Raw genomic sequence first — 14,445 nt, 5'->3', positions numbered from 1 at the left:
CCCCTCCCCAGCACACACGCGTACACACACGCACACACGCACACACACACGTCAGCCCTCCCACACCCTGGTGCCGTGCTCTCTCCCCACCCCGCACCTCGAGGTGGCTCTAGGGCTCCACCTTCTCCGTCTGTGTCCCCCAAACCCGCACAGTGTCCCAGGGCCCCCAGCCCTGTTTTCTGGCTGCTCTCCCAGCACTGCCTGCCTCTGCCCTCATCTCTGGTTGCTGGTACCTCCATCCACCTTTCCCGTCACGCACACCGTGCCCAACCCCCACCCAGCTCCCCTGCTCTTGTCTCAGACCCATCAGTGTTCTCAGGGTGACCTGGAGGGAGGGCAGGCCCAGCGATGGGCCACTCCCCTCCCCCATCAGCCCTGGTCCCCACTGCATGTCTTGCTGCCTCTGACTCGCCCAGGTTCCCCATTGTGCTCTGAGAGGCCTCTTCACATAAGCAGGTCTGCCTTCCCCTGTGGACCATCTGGGCCAGCCCCCTGCTGAGGGTCACTGGGACATACCAGGAGAAGCACCCCTGTCCCACCTGGCTGGGGGCTCTGGGAATGGGGGACTCTCTCTAGAGGGCTCTGTGCCCTCTGGCCAATGGCCCCGGCCTCTTCATCCCCTTCATGGGGAGGTTGTCAGGCCGAGGTAGAGCTGGGGGCCAGGGGGCTCTGCCCAAAGTGGAGCAGCCCCGGCCCACCCACTCTCCCACCCCGTTTTCTTCTGCCCCCTCCCCACTGCCTAGTCCCCCCCCGAGCCTTCTCTTGTCCGTCTTTATCCTTTCTCCCTACTTTTCTCCTTCCTCTCCCCTGCCCCCAGACTTCCCTCTCTGGCCCTCCTTGCCCCCTCCTCTTTTTTCATCTCTTGCTCTGATCCTGTTTGGGCCTTCGCAGAAGCTGTGGGAGTGTGTCTGTGGGGGGGCGGGTAAGTGGAGGGGTGGGCCAGGCCGAGGGTGCGGGTGGGGAGGATGCTCCGGAGGAGGCCAGGGGAAGCCTTTGAAGCTGGGCTCGGTTGCACACTCTCTCCAGTCTTCAAAGCCAGAGCTGGCAGGTCTCGGGGGCTATTGCAGAGCCAGGCTCCAGGCTTTCTGAAGGTGGCAGGAGCACGTGGAGGGAGCACGAGCCGTGCCGCCTCCAGGCCAGGCCCCTAACTGAGTCTGCAGCCACGGTCGGGGCCAGCGGGCCTGTCTTTGCCAGGTGACCATAACCTTCCTGGACAGAGGATTGTGTAGCAGGACCAGGAGTCCTGGAAAGGGCCCACGAGGGGAGGCGAGATTCCCCACAAGGGGTTGGGTAGGCAACGGGGTGGGCAGCAGGGCCCTGCAGGCTGGGACAGCATCCATGAGGGCTTTCTATGACGACACGAGGGTCACAGTGGGCTGTCCCCCGCCTCTCTGCAGCCCTGCAGCACCTGCCCCCCTCCCATCCTGCTGAGCTGTCGGACCCTCTGCCCCAGGGGAAGGAAGCCACCTTTCTTGTCTACCTGCCCCCAGGTTCCTAGACCTTTAGACCTTTTCCCCTTGCCAGGCCCCAAAGCCGGGGAAGTGGCAGGAAGCAGGGTTTACCCACTGCATAATCTCTTGCTGGGCTTGGGACCTCTTTTAAAGGGACTGGCTTATCAAAAGTGCTGGGAAGCTGCATTCTTCATCAGTGCTTCCCAAACTGTGTTCCTCAGAGCTATCATACTCCAAAAATGATTAATAGATGTTCCACACATCAAGGGTTCCATGACCAACTAAGTTTGGGAAACACTGCACACTATCTCCCTCTTGGAGACACGGATATTCATTGATACCTTAAAGGCTCTGAGAAGTCCTGCACTAAAGGAATTAGTGTTTCACAAACTTATTAAAGATCCTTTTTTCCAGTACTGTAGCGGACAACCTGAGGGACCCTGGAGCCCCTTGGAACACAGGGTGGGAGACCAGCCTGGCAGTGATGACCCTGGGTGGGTCTTTCTCTCCAGGTCCTAGGGTTGGATGGCCCTTGACTTTGGGGGATGGGGAGAGGCCTTCCAACTGCTCCATCTCTCTGTTACACTGGGAAGGGGGACCAAGGGATGCCCCTGGTAGGTCGAGGGAGCCTCCCCAGGGAGGGGCCTCCTGCCGCTGAGGGCCTGAACTACCTTTCCCACCCCTGGCCTCCACTGCCCCTGTGAGCTGGCCCAGGGCTGTGGCTTTGAATCCTGGTGCACTCTGGACAGAGACTATGTCCACACCAGAGAGGCCAAAGGGGCCCCATGGGACAGCTCAGCTTCTCCCTGTCTTTCTCGCCTATGTTCCCCGAGTCCGAGCTTGAGAACCAAGGTCTAGGTCAACCTTGTCCTCGGCTCCGGGGTTTCCAGGCCAGGCCTTTTGGCAACTGAGGCTTCTGCTGCCCTCCCGCCACAGAAGTCTCCTCGGCCTCTGTGCTTCCAGCATGCCTGCTTCCATACGACATGTCACAGAGCAGGAGAGGGTGGGGAGGCTGGGGCAGAGGATTTCTTCCAGGCCAACCAGCTCTACCTCGGAGAGCGACAGGGGCACGGGGAGAGGCTGCCAGGCCAGGTACCTGCCAAGGACCCGAGGCTGAGTCTGCCCATTGTTCCTCCAGAGAAGGGTTGGCTCCTTTCATACAGGCCCCAGAACAGAGGACCATAAGGTTCCCTCTGACCCTGGTCACACCCTCAGCAAGGTCAGAGGCCTGGAGACGCTTCCCTTTTCTGAGGGGTGACCCAACCACCACATTTGCAATGAGCAGAGAGGGTCTCCAGCTCAGCTGAGATCCTACCCGCCTCATGCCATGCACATCCCAGCCTTTCCCGATAGGGGGAGAGTAGAAGCAGCTGGGGGACCTCAGGCCGATGAGAGGAAGAGAAAGACAGAACCTCAGTGGACGTGGATAGAAGAAGGGAGAACCTCGGGTCTTCCAGAACTGGGGCCTCCACCTTGCCCTGGGACAGCAGATGGCTTAGCAGTTACAGCCAGCCTTCCCGTTTGACAGGCAGGGAGACTGAAGCCAAGGGGGAATGAGCCCAAGAAGTTGGCTGCAAGGTGTGATCTACCTTTCAGCTCTTGACAGCCAGAAACCAGCACCCTGTCTCCCTCCCACTCCCTGCCGCATTCCACCCCGGGCCTTTGCCCCAGCCCCGCCCCTCCCCCCTCCTCTCTCACCGTCTTTCTCTCTCCCACCAGCTTCCCAGGGTACGAGGCTCCAGTGGCCCACCTGCGGCTCGCCTCTTCTCCGCCCGGCTTCTCCCACCCTCGAGTGTGTGCGTGTGCGTCTGCGTGTGCGAGGGGCGCCGGCCGCGAGCCCGCCCGCCTCTTTCCTCCCGCAGGAGCCGACCCTGGCCCGCCCCGCCCTCCGCGTGCCCAGCCCAGCCCCTCGGCCCCCAGGACTGGCAGTTCTTGTTTCTTCTTGTATCTCCCTGTTTTCTCCCCTCTCTCTCTGCCCCTCCAGCGATCTAGACAGAGACTTTTGGAATAACAATGAGAGCACAGTGCAGCAGAAATGGAGCTCCTACCCTCCCAAGGAGTTTATTCTAAACATTTCACCCTACGCCCCTTATGGCGACCCACGACTGTCCCTCAAGTGAGTGACTTTACCTGGTTTGATCATATGTACGAGTATCCGCGCACGCCCTCCTCCCCCTCCCGGCCCCTCACTTCTCCCCTTCCGGCTCCCCTCCCCCCCTCCCCCACCCACGCACCCATGGGCAGGCTGACCATGGAGACGAGCAACCCCTCCTGCCCCGCCTCGCCTGCCTGCCCCTCTCCTGTCCCCGCCCCCAGGGCCAGCCACGCAGGAGAGCCCCCCTCGGCAGCCACACCGGCCCCCCAGCTGGTCCCCATGGCCCCGCCCCCTCTGTGCAGTCAGGATGGGGTTGCCCGTTTTGGTCCCTCCCTCTCGGTGTGGCTCAGCTTTCCTCCCTGTGTGCTGCTGCCCTGGCTGCTCGGTGGTGGTGGTGGTCGGTGGTCGGTCGTGGAGGTGGTGGCGATGGCGGTGGTGGTGATGAACTCTGACTAACACGGCTTTCTCTCTCTCCCTGCCTGGGGGCCTCCTGGCCTGGACAGCCCGCTCTTCCTCCGTCGTTAACCCTTCGTTGTCCTGTGGGATAGAGTTGGAGGTGGCTGCCCTCCCCCCACCCCCGCCGCCCCTGCCCCAGGCGGTGGGGAGGGGCCCCCCCTCCGTTGTCGTGGTGCGTTGTTCTCCGACCCCCCAGCCCCGGCCCCCCTCTCTCCTCTCTGCAGGCTCCGCTGTTAACCCATTTGCAGTGCTGATGTCTCTCTCTCTCTCTCTGTCTCTTGTCTGTCTGTCTCTCTCCTCCTCTCTCACTGTCTCTTTCTTCCTTTTATCTGTTATTGTTGTTCCTCCTCTTCTACCCCCCACCCCCACCTGTGGCCTGCCCTCTCTCCCCCACCGCCACCCCCGGTGCCCTTCTGGCCCGGCTGCCTCGTGTGTGCCTCCAGTGGCACCCTCCTGTCGGGCGCCAAAGTGGCCGCTGCGGCGGGGCTGGCGGTGGAGCGGGAAGGCCGGCGGGGGGAGAAGCCGGCACCGGTGCCGCCACCCGGAGAGGACGCCTTGAGAAGCGGCGGCACTGCCCCCAGCGAGCCGGGCGGCGGTGGCAAGGCGGGGAGAGGCCGCTGGCGGACGGTGCAGAGCCACCTGGCCGCAGGGAAGCTCAACTTGTCCAAGTGAGTGATGGCCCCATGGCTGCCGGAGCCCTGAGCTCAGGCCTGCCCCCTCCAGGGCGACAGCGGGACCCCTGGCATGCCCGCTGCTGCCCCCAGCGGTGCCGTCCTCGGCCCCTGGCTCCTTCCATTACTTCACCAGACTCCCATCGTCCTTGCCATCGAGCACAACTAACAGCCATACAGCGTCACATCCCAGCCTCCGGCTGCTGCCCCACCCCCCCGCGCCCCCCGCATCAGTCTTTCTTTGCCAGTGACCAGGTCATTCCATTTTCTGCCCCTGGGGCAGCTTCATTTCAGCCCTTGGGTCATCCCATCCTCTTTGACTGGCCGCCCCATTTCAGCTGTCAGGTCACCCCTCCATGAGCAGCAGGCCTGTGGTTGTTGGGCCACGGGACCATCCCATTCTTGGGGAGCTGGCTCACTCTCAGCCTGTGTTTATGCCACTCATCTGCCACCGAGCCTTCCCTCTTGCAGCCAACAGATGGCTCTAGACCCAGAGGTTGAGCCATTCCATTTCTGACCATCAGGTGACTCCATTGGCTGGTCCCGGTCTGGCTTGCACCATAACCCATCCGTTACATAGGCCCACCATCAACAGCCGGGCTCTCCCCATTGGCTCATGCTCATCTCAGCCATCCTCACTGGCTGTCCCAGTCTTGGTTAGTGGGGTGCCCCACTGTCAGCTGTTGGGACTGTGTATTCTTGGAGGTTGGGTTGTCGAGCCCCAGCTGGCTTCTCTTTTCTAATGAGGGTGGTCTGGACGTCAGACAGAATTGCCATTTCCTTTCTGACAGCTGTCTGAGCTTGCCAGACAGACAGTCCGTCCCTCTCTTGGGTGATGGATGTAGAACTGGCCCCTATTTGCAGCAGATATACGTTCCCCTCTCCTCCACTGTGGGGCAGCCTTCCTTATTCTCATCTTGGCTTTCAGAACCTTCCATTTCCCCACAGCTGAGCCCTTCCAGGCTCTAAATCATTTGAACTATGACCATTCTCACCCGTGGGGACATAGGTTCCATTTTCGGCTATTAGAAAGACCTTGTTCCCAGCTAATGGAGCCCTTCTTAGCCATTGGGCTGTCCCATTGCCTCGATTCTGGGCCAGCCTGCTTCTCTTCAGAAGGCCTGGGATTCTTACCGTGGGGACCACTGAGGCCCACTGTGCTGAGGTCTCATTTGCTCGTTTGCCTGAGAGAACACAGGTCAGTTTCTCCCCTGACATCAGGCCGCAGGAGGGTCCCAGAGGGAAGCCCTGCACCCTGTCTGACAGCCAGGCCCAGCACCTCACCCTCTCCAGGCTTCTCCGGCCACAGACTCCAGGCTGGCTGAGGCCTCTATGCCATCTGCTGGCTCCAGGCCTGCAGGAACCAATTTTAGTTTCCTGTGACTGAGAGGTTGTAAATTGGACTAATTTTGGATATGATAGGAAACCAAAATGAGGTCAGCAAGGAGGAGGAGGCAGCCGCCCAGGTGTTGTCTTTCTTCTGCCTCAGCCTGCCCCTAAGGAGCTGCGGGCCTACCTGGCAGGCCAGGCCTGGGCCTGCACCTGGTGGTAGCCCAATTCCACACCTGAGCCAGGCGAGGCTGCTGCCCCCCTCCCAAGACCCCAGCTAAAGCCATGTTTTGCTTTTTTCTCTGTTCTCTCTCTTTCTCTCTCTCTCTCTCATTCTCTCTCTCTCTCTCTCTCTCTCTCTCTCTCTCTCTCTCTCATTCACTCTTTACTATTCTCTGACTTTCTCTCTCTTTCTCTTTCTCTCGGCCCACAGGGCAGCCTAACTGTTGTCCTTTGGTTCTCAGAATAGGCTCGGGGGTGAGCAAAGCTGAGGTCTGGTTGCAGTGGTGAAAGCGGCTCCAAGGGCCCTGAGGCCCCCTCCTCGGGCAGCTCAGGGGTCCATGGCTGCCCCGGGGTTGCTAGATCAGGAGTCGGCAAGCTTTGCTGTAAACGGTCAGATAAGAAATACTTAGGCTTCGCAGATCACACAGTCTCTTTTACGACTGCTTGACCCCTGCCATCTAGCCCCGTAGCCGCCTTAAATGGGATGTACGGGCAAAAACCCTGGAGCTATTGGGAGTTCCGTTCCAGACCACGAATTTTTTGCTTTCCCAGTGCATATAAAAGTTACGTTTACACTATACTGTAGACTATTAAGTGTGCAATAGCATTATGTCTAAAGACAAGTACATACTTTAATTAAAAAATTATTGCTAAAAAAAAATGACACCGATAGACTTGCTTGACCCAGGGTTGTCACAAATGTCCAATTTGTAAAAAGCAGTATCTGCAGAGCACAGTAAAGCGGAGCACAGTAAAGCGAGGTATGCCCGTGAATTAATGGCAGCGGCCGTGTTCCAGGAAAACTTTATTTACAAAAACAGGTGGCCCATGGCTCAGATCTTGCCAACCCCTGCCCCAGGCCACTGGATTGGGGCAAAGGGAAGGGACAGAGGAGGAGGTCAGAATCTCTGAGGCTCTGGCCCTGCCTGTCAAATGTGCTGAAGTCTCGAGCCAGGGCACGAAGCGGGCAGCTGGCCCAGGGGAGGCCGGGCTCTCTGACCCCTCCTCCCTCCCTCTCCTGAAACATTTGCAGCTACCGCTGGCACAGGGGGCATTGACGGTACCACACGTCCCTGGGACCGGCCTCATTAGATCCCCGTGGCAACCCTGTGACAGAGACAACTTGGATTATGTTCACCCCCATTTTACAGATGAAGCAACTAAGAGGTGGACTCACTTTTCCAAAGTCTCAAACTTAGGAAGTAGCACAGATGGGATTTGAACCCAGGTCTCTGACCTCATTTTGCCTCTAATCAGCCATGTCTTACCTATCTCCTGTCTGTCCTTGCCCCCCACCCCAGCACTTTTCTGAGATGCCGATGGGCCTGTGAGGTGGGTGCCCTCTTGCAAATAAATGCATAGAGGACAGGACAGTCAACCCTGTTTTCCATCAGAATTGTGGCAAAGTGGCCAGACAGGTGGTTCCGGGGATCCCACCTCATCTGCTCCTTTCCAAGGTCCCCTCCACTGGCTAGACGTCATTCCCCAAGATATCAGGAGGGGACATTTAACCTCAGAAACAGGAACCCTAGAAGGAGGGCAAAGGTCTGCACCAGATCCCGAAACTTGAGGCAGCCTTGGCCGTAAGGCAGAGGTCTGGGAGCTCGAGGACACTCCCAGCCTCTGTAGACAAAGCATAAGAATTGCCACCTTCCCCTGACTCACCACACATTACTAGGCCAACTTTGCACTGGCCTGAATTTCCAAAGGCCAGCAGTACTTAGGACACAGAGGCAGACTTTCCTGGGGTCCCCCAGCGAGACAGCAGGAGGGGGCAGCAGCAGCTCCCTCCACCTCTTCCCGTTCCAACATGACAGGCAGCCACAGGGCCCTGGGGACCCGCCTTCACTACGCAGCAGCCTCCACAGCTTCCGCAGCCCATTCAGACCAGCCGAGAGGTTGGCTCAGACAGGAGGTATTTGGGCGCTAGCTGAGCCAAGGCCAGAGGGTGGGCTGGGCCAACCTGGGGGCCGGAGGGTGGGCGCGGGGCTTTGTGGCCTCCTGGGTGAGGTGGTGGCAGCGATGGCAGCGGCGACAACCGTGACGGAGGCCTGGCGAGGTCCGGCAGAGCGCGCCCTGCACTGGGGCCTCCTAGTCCTGGCTCTAGGCTCCCTCCTCCACTGTGATCCCTTCACCTGCTTTTCCTTTCTCTCCTCTCCTCCACCTGCCCCAAGTTTCGAGGACTCCACCCTGTCCACGGCCACTACCCTTGAGTCTATCCCCAGCTCCACGGGAGAGCCGAAATGCCAGCGACCCCGCACTCTGATGCGGCAGCAAAGCCTGCAGCAGCCGCTGAGCCAGCACCAGCGTGGCCGGCAGCCCAGCCAGCCCACCACCAGCCAGAGCCTAGGCCAGCTGCAGGCCCACACGGCCTCGGTGCCGGGCCCCAACCCCCGGGCCTATGGCCGGGGCCAGGCTCGGCAGGGCGCCTCTGCGGGCTCCAAGTACCGGGCGGCTGGTGGCCGCAGCCGCTCCAACCCGGGCAGCTGGGACCACGTGGTGGGGCAGATTCGAAACCGAGGCTTGGACATGAAATCCTTCCTGTAAGTCCCCACCTTGAGTGGGCCAACCCCCACCTCCCCGACCCAGCCTCTTTCCCCTACATCTCCTCGGGAGTGAGCGCTGGCCCTGCATCTCAGGGACAGGGTGCCAGGCTGGCTCAGACACCTCTCCCCAGTCTCTTATGGCTTGTGGCTCGGGCCTGAAGCCCGCCATGGAAGGATTCATATCTGAGCTACCCCAGGCCACTCTTGGTGCCTCGGTGCCTCGGGGCTCAGAGAAGGTCACCCCTAAAAGTCAGTGGAGACACTAAGGAAGCTGCTGAGGTCCCCAGATCTGTCTCCTCCCAGGCTGCTCGTGCCTCCCTGCCAGCCTCACCCTCTCCTGCGACCTCTCTCCCCGCCCCCCCCCACCTGATCCCTTTTCACTCCATCTCCCAGGCCCCGCCTCCTCCCCTCCAGTTTACTTCTCTGTAACCGGACTCTGCTCACCTTCCCGCCCCACCCCCCTCTCACTTCCCCTGTCCCTACCATCAGCCCTGTCCTCTGCCTCTCTGACCTTCTGTAGCCACCTGTCCTCCAGCTCCTGCCCTGGCTCCCGTAATGGCCCATCCCCTAGGGACAAACCTTGGATGTTTCTCCTAAATCTTCAGAGAAGATTATTTCTAAATCAGAGGCTTCTTTTGAGTGTGCAGGTCTGAGAAGCAACAACATACCACCAGTGTCTAACCTTAGCCATTCCCCCAGCCACATGGCCCCCTTCCCCCAGCCCCGCTGGATGGTAGGGGCCCCCCACTCAGGGCACCGCCTCCCTAACATCCTTCTGGGCATCTGCCTTCGCTCTCAGAGCCCAGGGCAGGCCTGGGCTTCTGTCTCTGGTATCACCACCTCCTTGGGCCTAATGTAACCTTCCTTCCAGGCTCTGGGGATTATTTCCCTCGCCCAGGCCTGTCCTAGGAGTACTGTTCACAAGCAGGAGACCAGCACACCAAGCCTGGGAGAGGAGAAAGGGAGGAGGTCAAGGTCAAGACCTAGCTCACTGGCAAGATGTGGGGATTCTGAAGGCAAGCCGGTCCCTCAGAGCATCCTGCTTCTCCGGCTGAGAGCCCAGACCAAATTTCCAGGGCAGACGGGAGTGCTGCTCCCGGCAGAGGCATCCAACAGAAGATGCTCTGCCACGCCAGCTTCCCACGCTGTGCAAGTGGCCCGCGGCCCCAGCCCAACAGGACATGCTGCCTGCGAGTCTACTTGGCAACTCCAGGTGATGCATCCACTGGGGCTCTCCCCTACCCAAGGGCTCTTGGGAATCCAGCTGGATGCCTGCATGAGACAAGATGCCCAGCAGAGTCTCCCAGCCTCCAAGTTACAGTTTGTTTTGGGACAGATGCTGTGGCACTGGCATGGATTAGGAGAGTTGAGGAGGTTGGTTCTGCTGTGGCTTGAACAGAACTGAGCCGGCCGGACTCCTGCACCCCTCTCTGCTCCTGACTTCCGGCTGTTCCTTGCACAGCCGTCACCCTGCCTCCTGTTCTAGCAGCCATCAGACTGGGGCAGGGGCCGTCCCCAGGCTCTGGGAAGAAAGATGCCTGCTGGAGGAAAGCCCCTGTTCACCAACTCCTCCCTGCCTACCACAACCCCCCCACCCCTCCCGGTCAACCAGAATCTGATGAGTGGCTCTCGTGTGCCAGCATCCTTGATCCATGCTGCTTCCGCCCACCACAGCCTTCATGCCCCTCACCTGCCAGCCACTTCCAGGGCTCACCCACTCCCCCACCTCCTCCACTTGTCGTCCCTCACAGCAGGGGTCGGCACATTGTGTAAAGGGCAGATTATAAATATTTAGGCTTTGCGGGACACATGTAGCCTTGATCAGATTTTAAATGGTACAAATCATTCTCGGCTTGTGAGCTCTACAAACATTGGCCACCAGCTGTAGTTTGCTGACCTTGGACCCTGCCTTACAGTTTAGTGTCTGAGGCCTTTTACTTACCCAGACTCTGGTGGCTCAGATGGAGGGTCAGGGTGAGAGGTCTAGCCAGGATGCCCCCCAGAACCCCACCAGGAAGGAGGCATTCCTCTTGCTTAATGGGTGTGACCCCCCCCAATACCGCCAGCTTCTCCTCCAACTCTTGCTCCCATTCTTGCCCTTGGGGCCTACGATCCGGAGAGAATGATAAGTTGGGAAATTACGCAGAGGACCCATTTTGTTTTTTAAGAAGAGCAAAAGGAGTGCCTGAAAAATGCATTAACCAGGGAAAAACATGTTGTTTTCACGGGGTTCCCCTTCCCCCAGCTCAACCGGCTCCCAAGCAGCCAAATGGAATTTTACCAACTCTCAAACAGTTCCGGGGGCCAGAGAACAAAGAATGAGGATTCCTCCTGAGGGAAGGGGGACTTATTCCCCAAAAGTTGGATGCCAGTGCAAGTGTCAGCCTGGAGTCACCATGCCCGGGACAAAGATACAAAGACAAAGAAGGCAGTGTGACCACTTAATTTCCTCCCCTCCCCCAACCCCACTGCTAGCTCCCATTTTGCAAGACCTCTGGGCCCCCCACTTCTAGAGGCCATTTCTCACCTGCTACAGTTTCCTTTTTGACAACTTCTTTGGGAATAGCCATAGCCGGCTACTTTCCATGACCGCACCCTCCCAGATGAGGGGAAAAGTGATAGACGTCCTGACCCACGATCCACCCCCGTCTGGAACATTCCGCCATGTTTGCCATCTTTTCCTTAGGCCTTCTTGAGATGCTTTCATGCCTGCTCCACAGAGCACCCAGAAAATGCCCATGAACTCAGATGATTTTGAGGGGGCAGCCGGCCACTTTTATCCCCTAAAATGCAGGTGACCCTGAAGTTGCCCAGTGGTTCTCTGAGAAGGCTCCATATGAACGCTGTCACAACTTGACCTCTGGCCCCTTGCTGCTGCCTACATATCAACCCCAAACGGCTCTCGCCTCCTCGTTTGCCCGAACTGCTCTGCCTGGACTGTCCAGCCTTCTCCAGGCTGTCCTCGCTGCAGAAATGGGCTCCCTCGAGTCCTGCCTGGGCTTCTCCAGACCTTGCCAAGTTCCTGTATTTTCTGTCTCCACCTTTGCTTTTTTTGGTGGTTTCTGGACTGCTCCTCCAAGGAACGGCCCCTGAACTGGAACCAAAAGCCTTAGGGGCTATTCCTTGCATCTCCAAGAACAGGGACACAGGAGAAGACCCACGGTGGCTGAAGCACCATCTGCCGGAAGGGACTTCCATTCCCCTCTGATGGGCTGTGTGTCCAGGGACCTGGGGGAGGAAGCTCCTAAGACCCCTCCTGGCATCAAGCGTGCCCGGCTGACCGTGACCCAGAGACGCCTTTACGAGAGGCTCCCCTGAGCACAGGGCCCGGTGCCCGCTGGATTTCCAAACTCCCTGAGAACTTCCCAGCTGGGAGCCCCAACCCACCTGCACAGCCTGAAGGAAGATGGCGCCAGAGCCCCTCCCTCGCCTGCCAGGGGCCCCGGGTGGTCAGAGCCAGCAGCCCCTGGCCTTCGTTCGGCTGGAGATAAATTAACCTTTGGAGGTCCGCCGTGTCCCAGGCCCTGGGCTCCGCTCCCCTCGGCCTTCCCTGAGTGTCCCAGCCACACGCCGTCTTAGCGGGCCCCTGCCCAGTCCCTTCCCCGTTTCTCCAGAGAATCTCGCTCCGGCCCCCAGGCGCGCTGGGTCTCAGACCATGGACACCTCCCCTCCATTTCGCCCTCCCTGCCTCCACCCCACTCTGCTCCGCGACTGTTGACAGTGCTGACGTGTGGTTTCTGTCCCGCAGGGCCAGTTTCTTACGCTTTTTTCTTCTCTCTTTTTGTCTCTGTCTCTGTCTCTGTCTCTCCTGCCCCTCCCCGCCCCTCCCGCGGGGCCTCCTCCTCTCGCCCCCGGCTGGCGGGCTGCCCACCCCGGGCAGGGAAGGCCGGATGGTGGTGCTATCCTTGGTCTTAGGGCTTTCGGAACAGGATGACTTTGCCAATATCCCTGACCTGCAAAACCCAGGAACCCAGCAGAACCAGAACGCTCAGGGGGACAAGAGGTACGAGCACAGGCGAGGGCCCGCGGCGGCGGCGGCAGAGGAGGAGGCGTGGAGAGGCCGCCTGCCTCGACCGGCCCGGCTGCTGGACGAGGTGGTGGCGCCTTCAATGGATGCTGGAGCGGGAGGACAGCCCCCTCCCCAGCCGGCGCCCTCACACACGGCCACCCGGTGGTGTCCCTTGGGTCCGAGGCCAGTGCGGCCCTACTGGGACCATTCTGGATCAAGCCTGCTCCCCGGGCATGCTTGCCCTCGCCCGGAGCAAGCCAGCCTTTCTGCCCCATTCTCCTGCTTGCTTCCCTCTGCTGCCCCCTCATCTTTCATCTCTGCCCGACCCGGAAATCCCAGTTTCCCCGGTGGTTGGCGGGCGGGAGGGGATGTTAGGGAGGGGGCGCCAGCCTGTTCTCCCTCATCCCCTCCACCTCAACCTCCTCTTGCCTAGAGGTCCCACTGGGGTGATGGTCACACACCCCAATGCAGAGGTGTGACCGGCTGCTCAGCTGATGGAAGAGGGGAGGGTCGGGGGCATGGGAGAGGCCTGGTGACCAGAAAGAACCAGAAAGACAGCCCCTGAGCCTGAGGTACCAAGAAGAGGGAACAGGGTGAGGGGCCGAGAGCAACCTGTCGCCGGTAGCCCCGCCGCTGGCCCTCAGGGCCCCGCGGGGACCAGGAATAGCCCATGTGGCACCGCACAGGCTGAGCAGAGGGCCAGGCAGTTAACCATCCACAGGCTCATTCATCAGGACCTCGGGAGCATCTCCTGATGGAGGGCGTGGACCCCTCTTCTGAGGAAGGGGCATGGGAAAGGCTGGAGGTTCCAGGGCTCCGTCAGCGTCACAAAGGCCAGGTGATCCTGCACCTGGTCTGACCACTTCCTCTCCCCTGGCCTTAGGCCGGGCCCGCCGCACACCTGTAGTCATGGCAGGATGGCTCATTGCCTTGGTCAGTCCTGCTTCTCGTCCGACCAAAATGCTACACTGCTGGAGAGCATGTGGCCTGGCATCCAGGATGCCCTCCTTCTAGCCCCAGTTCTGCCAGAACCTAGCTCTGCAACCTTGGGCATGTCACAGCCCCTCCTGGGCCTCTGCTTCCCTGTCCATCAAACGAAGGATTGGACAGGGTGACCCCTTCCAGCTCGGACGTGCTGAGCTTCTAACGAAGGAACAGGCCCTTGGGCTGGGGCACTTGTCAGATCTCGTCAGCCGGGCAGGGACCCTGGCACTTGCTCATTAAGAGGCCCTCAGGTGCAGGAAGGGACTGTCCCGAGCTGCTGCCAGGGGCGACGGGTCAGGAAAGGGTAGGCAGGGAGTTAGACAGCTGACTCGCCTGCCCCTCTGGTGGCTTCCGGAGACCAGCCTTCTCACGTCCTCTCATCGAAGTCCACAGCTGCTTGTCTGCAGTGGGCAGAGCCAAAGTCCCCAGGGAGTGGGAGGGGAGAGCAGGGCCACTTTCACTCAGTGACACACACAGTGTCACACCCTGAGCCCAAGTCCTGGGGTGTGGGAGGAACAGAGGTTGCTACCTCCAGCCCGCCTGGTGCTGCAGGAATCCTGGCTCTCTGGGCCGGGGCCTCCGGGCTGGGCTGCAGGCAGGCCAGAGGGCTTGGGGAGAGGGCGAGGGGCTGCAGGTAGGGGGCTGGACCCCCCGAGAGCCTGCTAAGCACCTGAGCCAGTTG

At 60.0% G+C, this 14,445-nt stretch overlaps 1 protein-coding gene across 1 annotated transcript in view; it reads left to right on the top strand.

Annotated features, from left to right (window-relative positions):
• The window catches only part of SYT7 (synaptotagmin 7), a 59,064-nt gene that overhangs the window by 30,553 nt on the left and 14,066 nt on the right, over positions 1 to 14,445 (top strand). Inside the window, exons 4-5 of the mRNA XM_023535814.1 lie at positions 3,314 to 3,567; positions 4,446 to 4,670. Of these exons, the coding sequence (XP_023391582.1) occupies positions 3,314 to 3,567; positions 4,446 to 4,670 (479 nt within the window). The remainder of the gene's footprint in view (positions 1 to 3,313; positions 3,568 to 4,445; positions 4,671 to 14,445) is intronic.

The sequence above is a fragment of the Pteropus vampyrus genome, unplaced genomic scaffold, assembly GCF_000151845.1.
Source record: "Pteropus vampyrus isolate Shadow unplaced genomic scaffold, Pvam_2.0 Scaffold144, whole genome shotgun sequence".
Taxonomy (NCBI): domain Eukaryota; kingdom Metazoa; phylum Chordata; class Mammalia; order Chiroptera; family Pteropodidae; genus Pteropus; species Pteropus vampyrus.
This window is presented reverse-complemented; position numbering and strand designations above follow the sequence as displayed.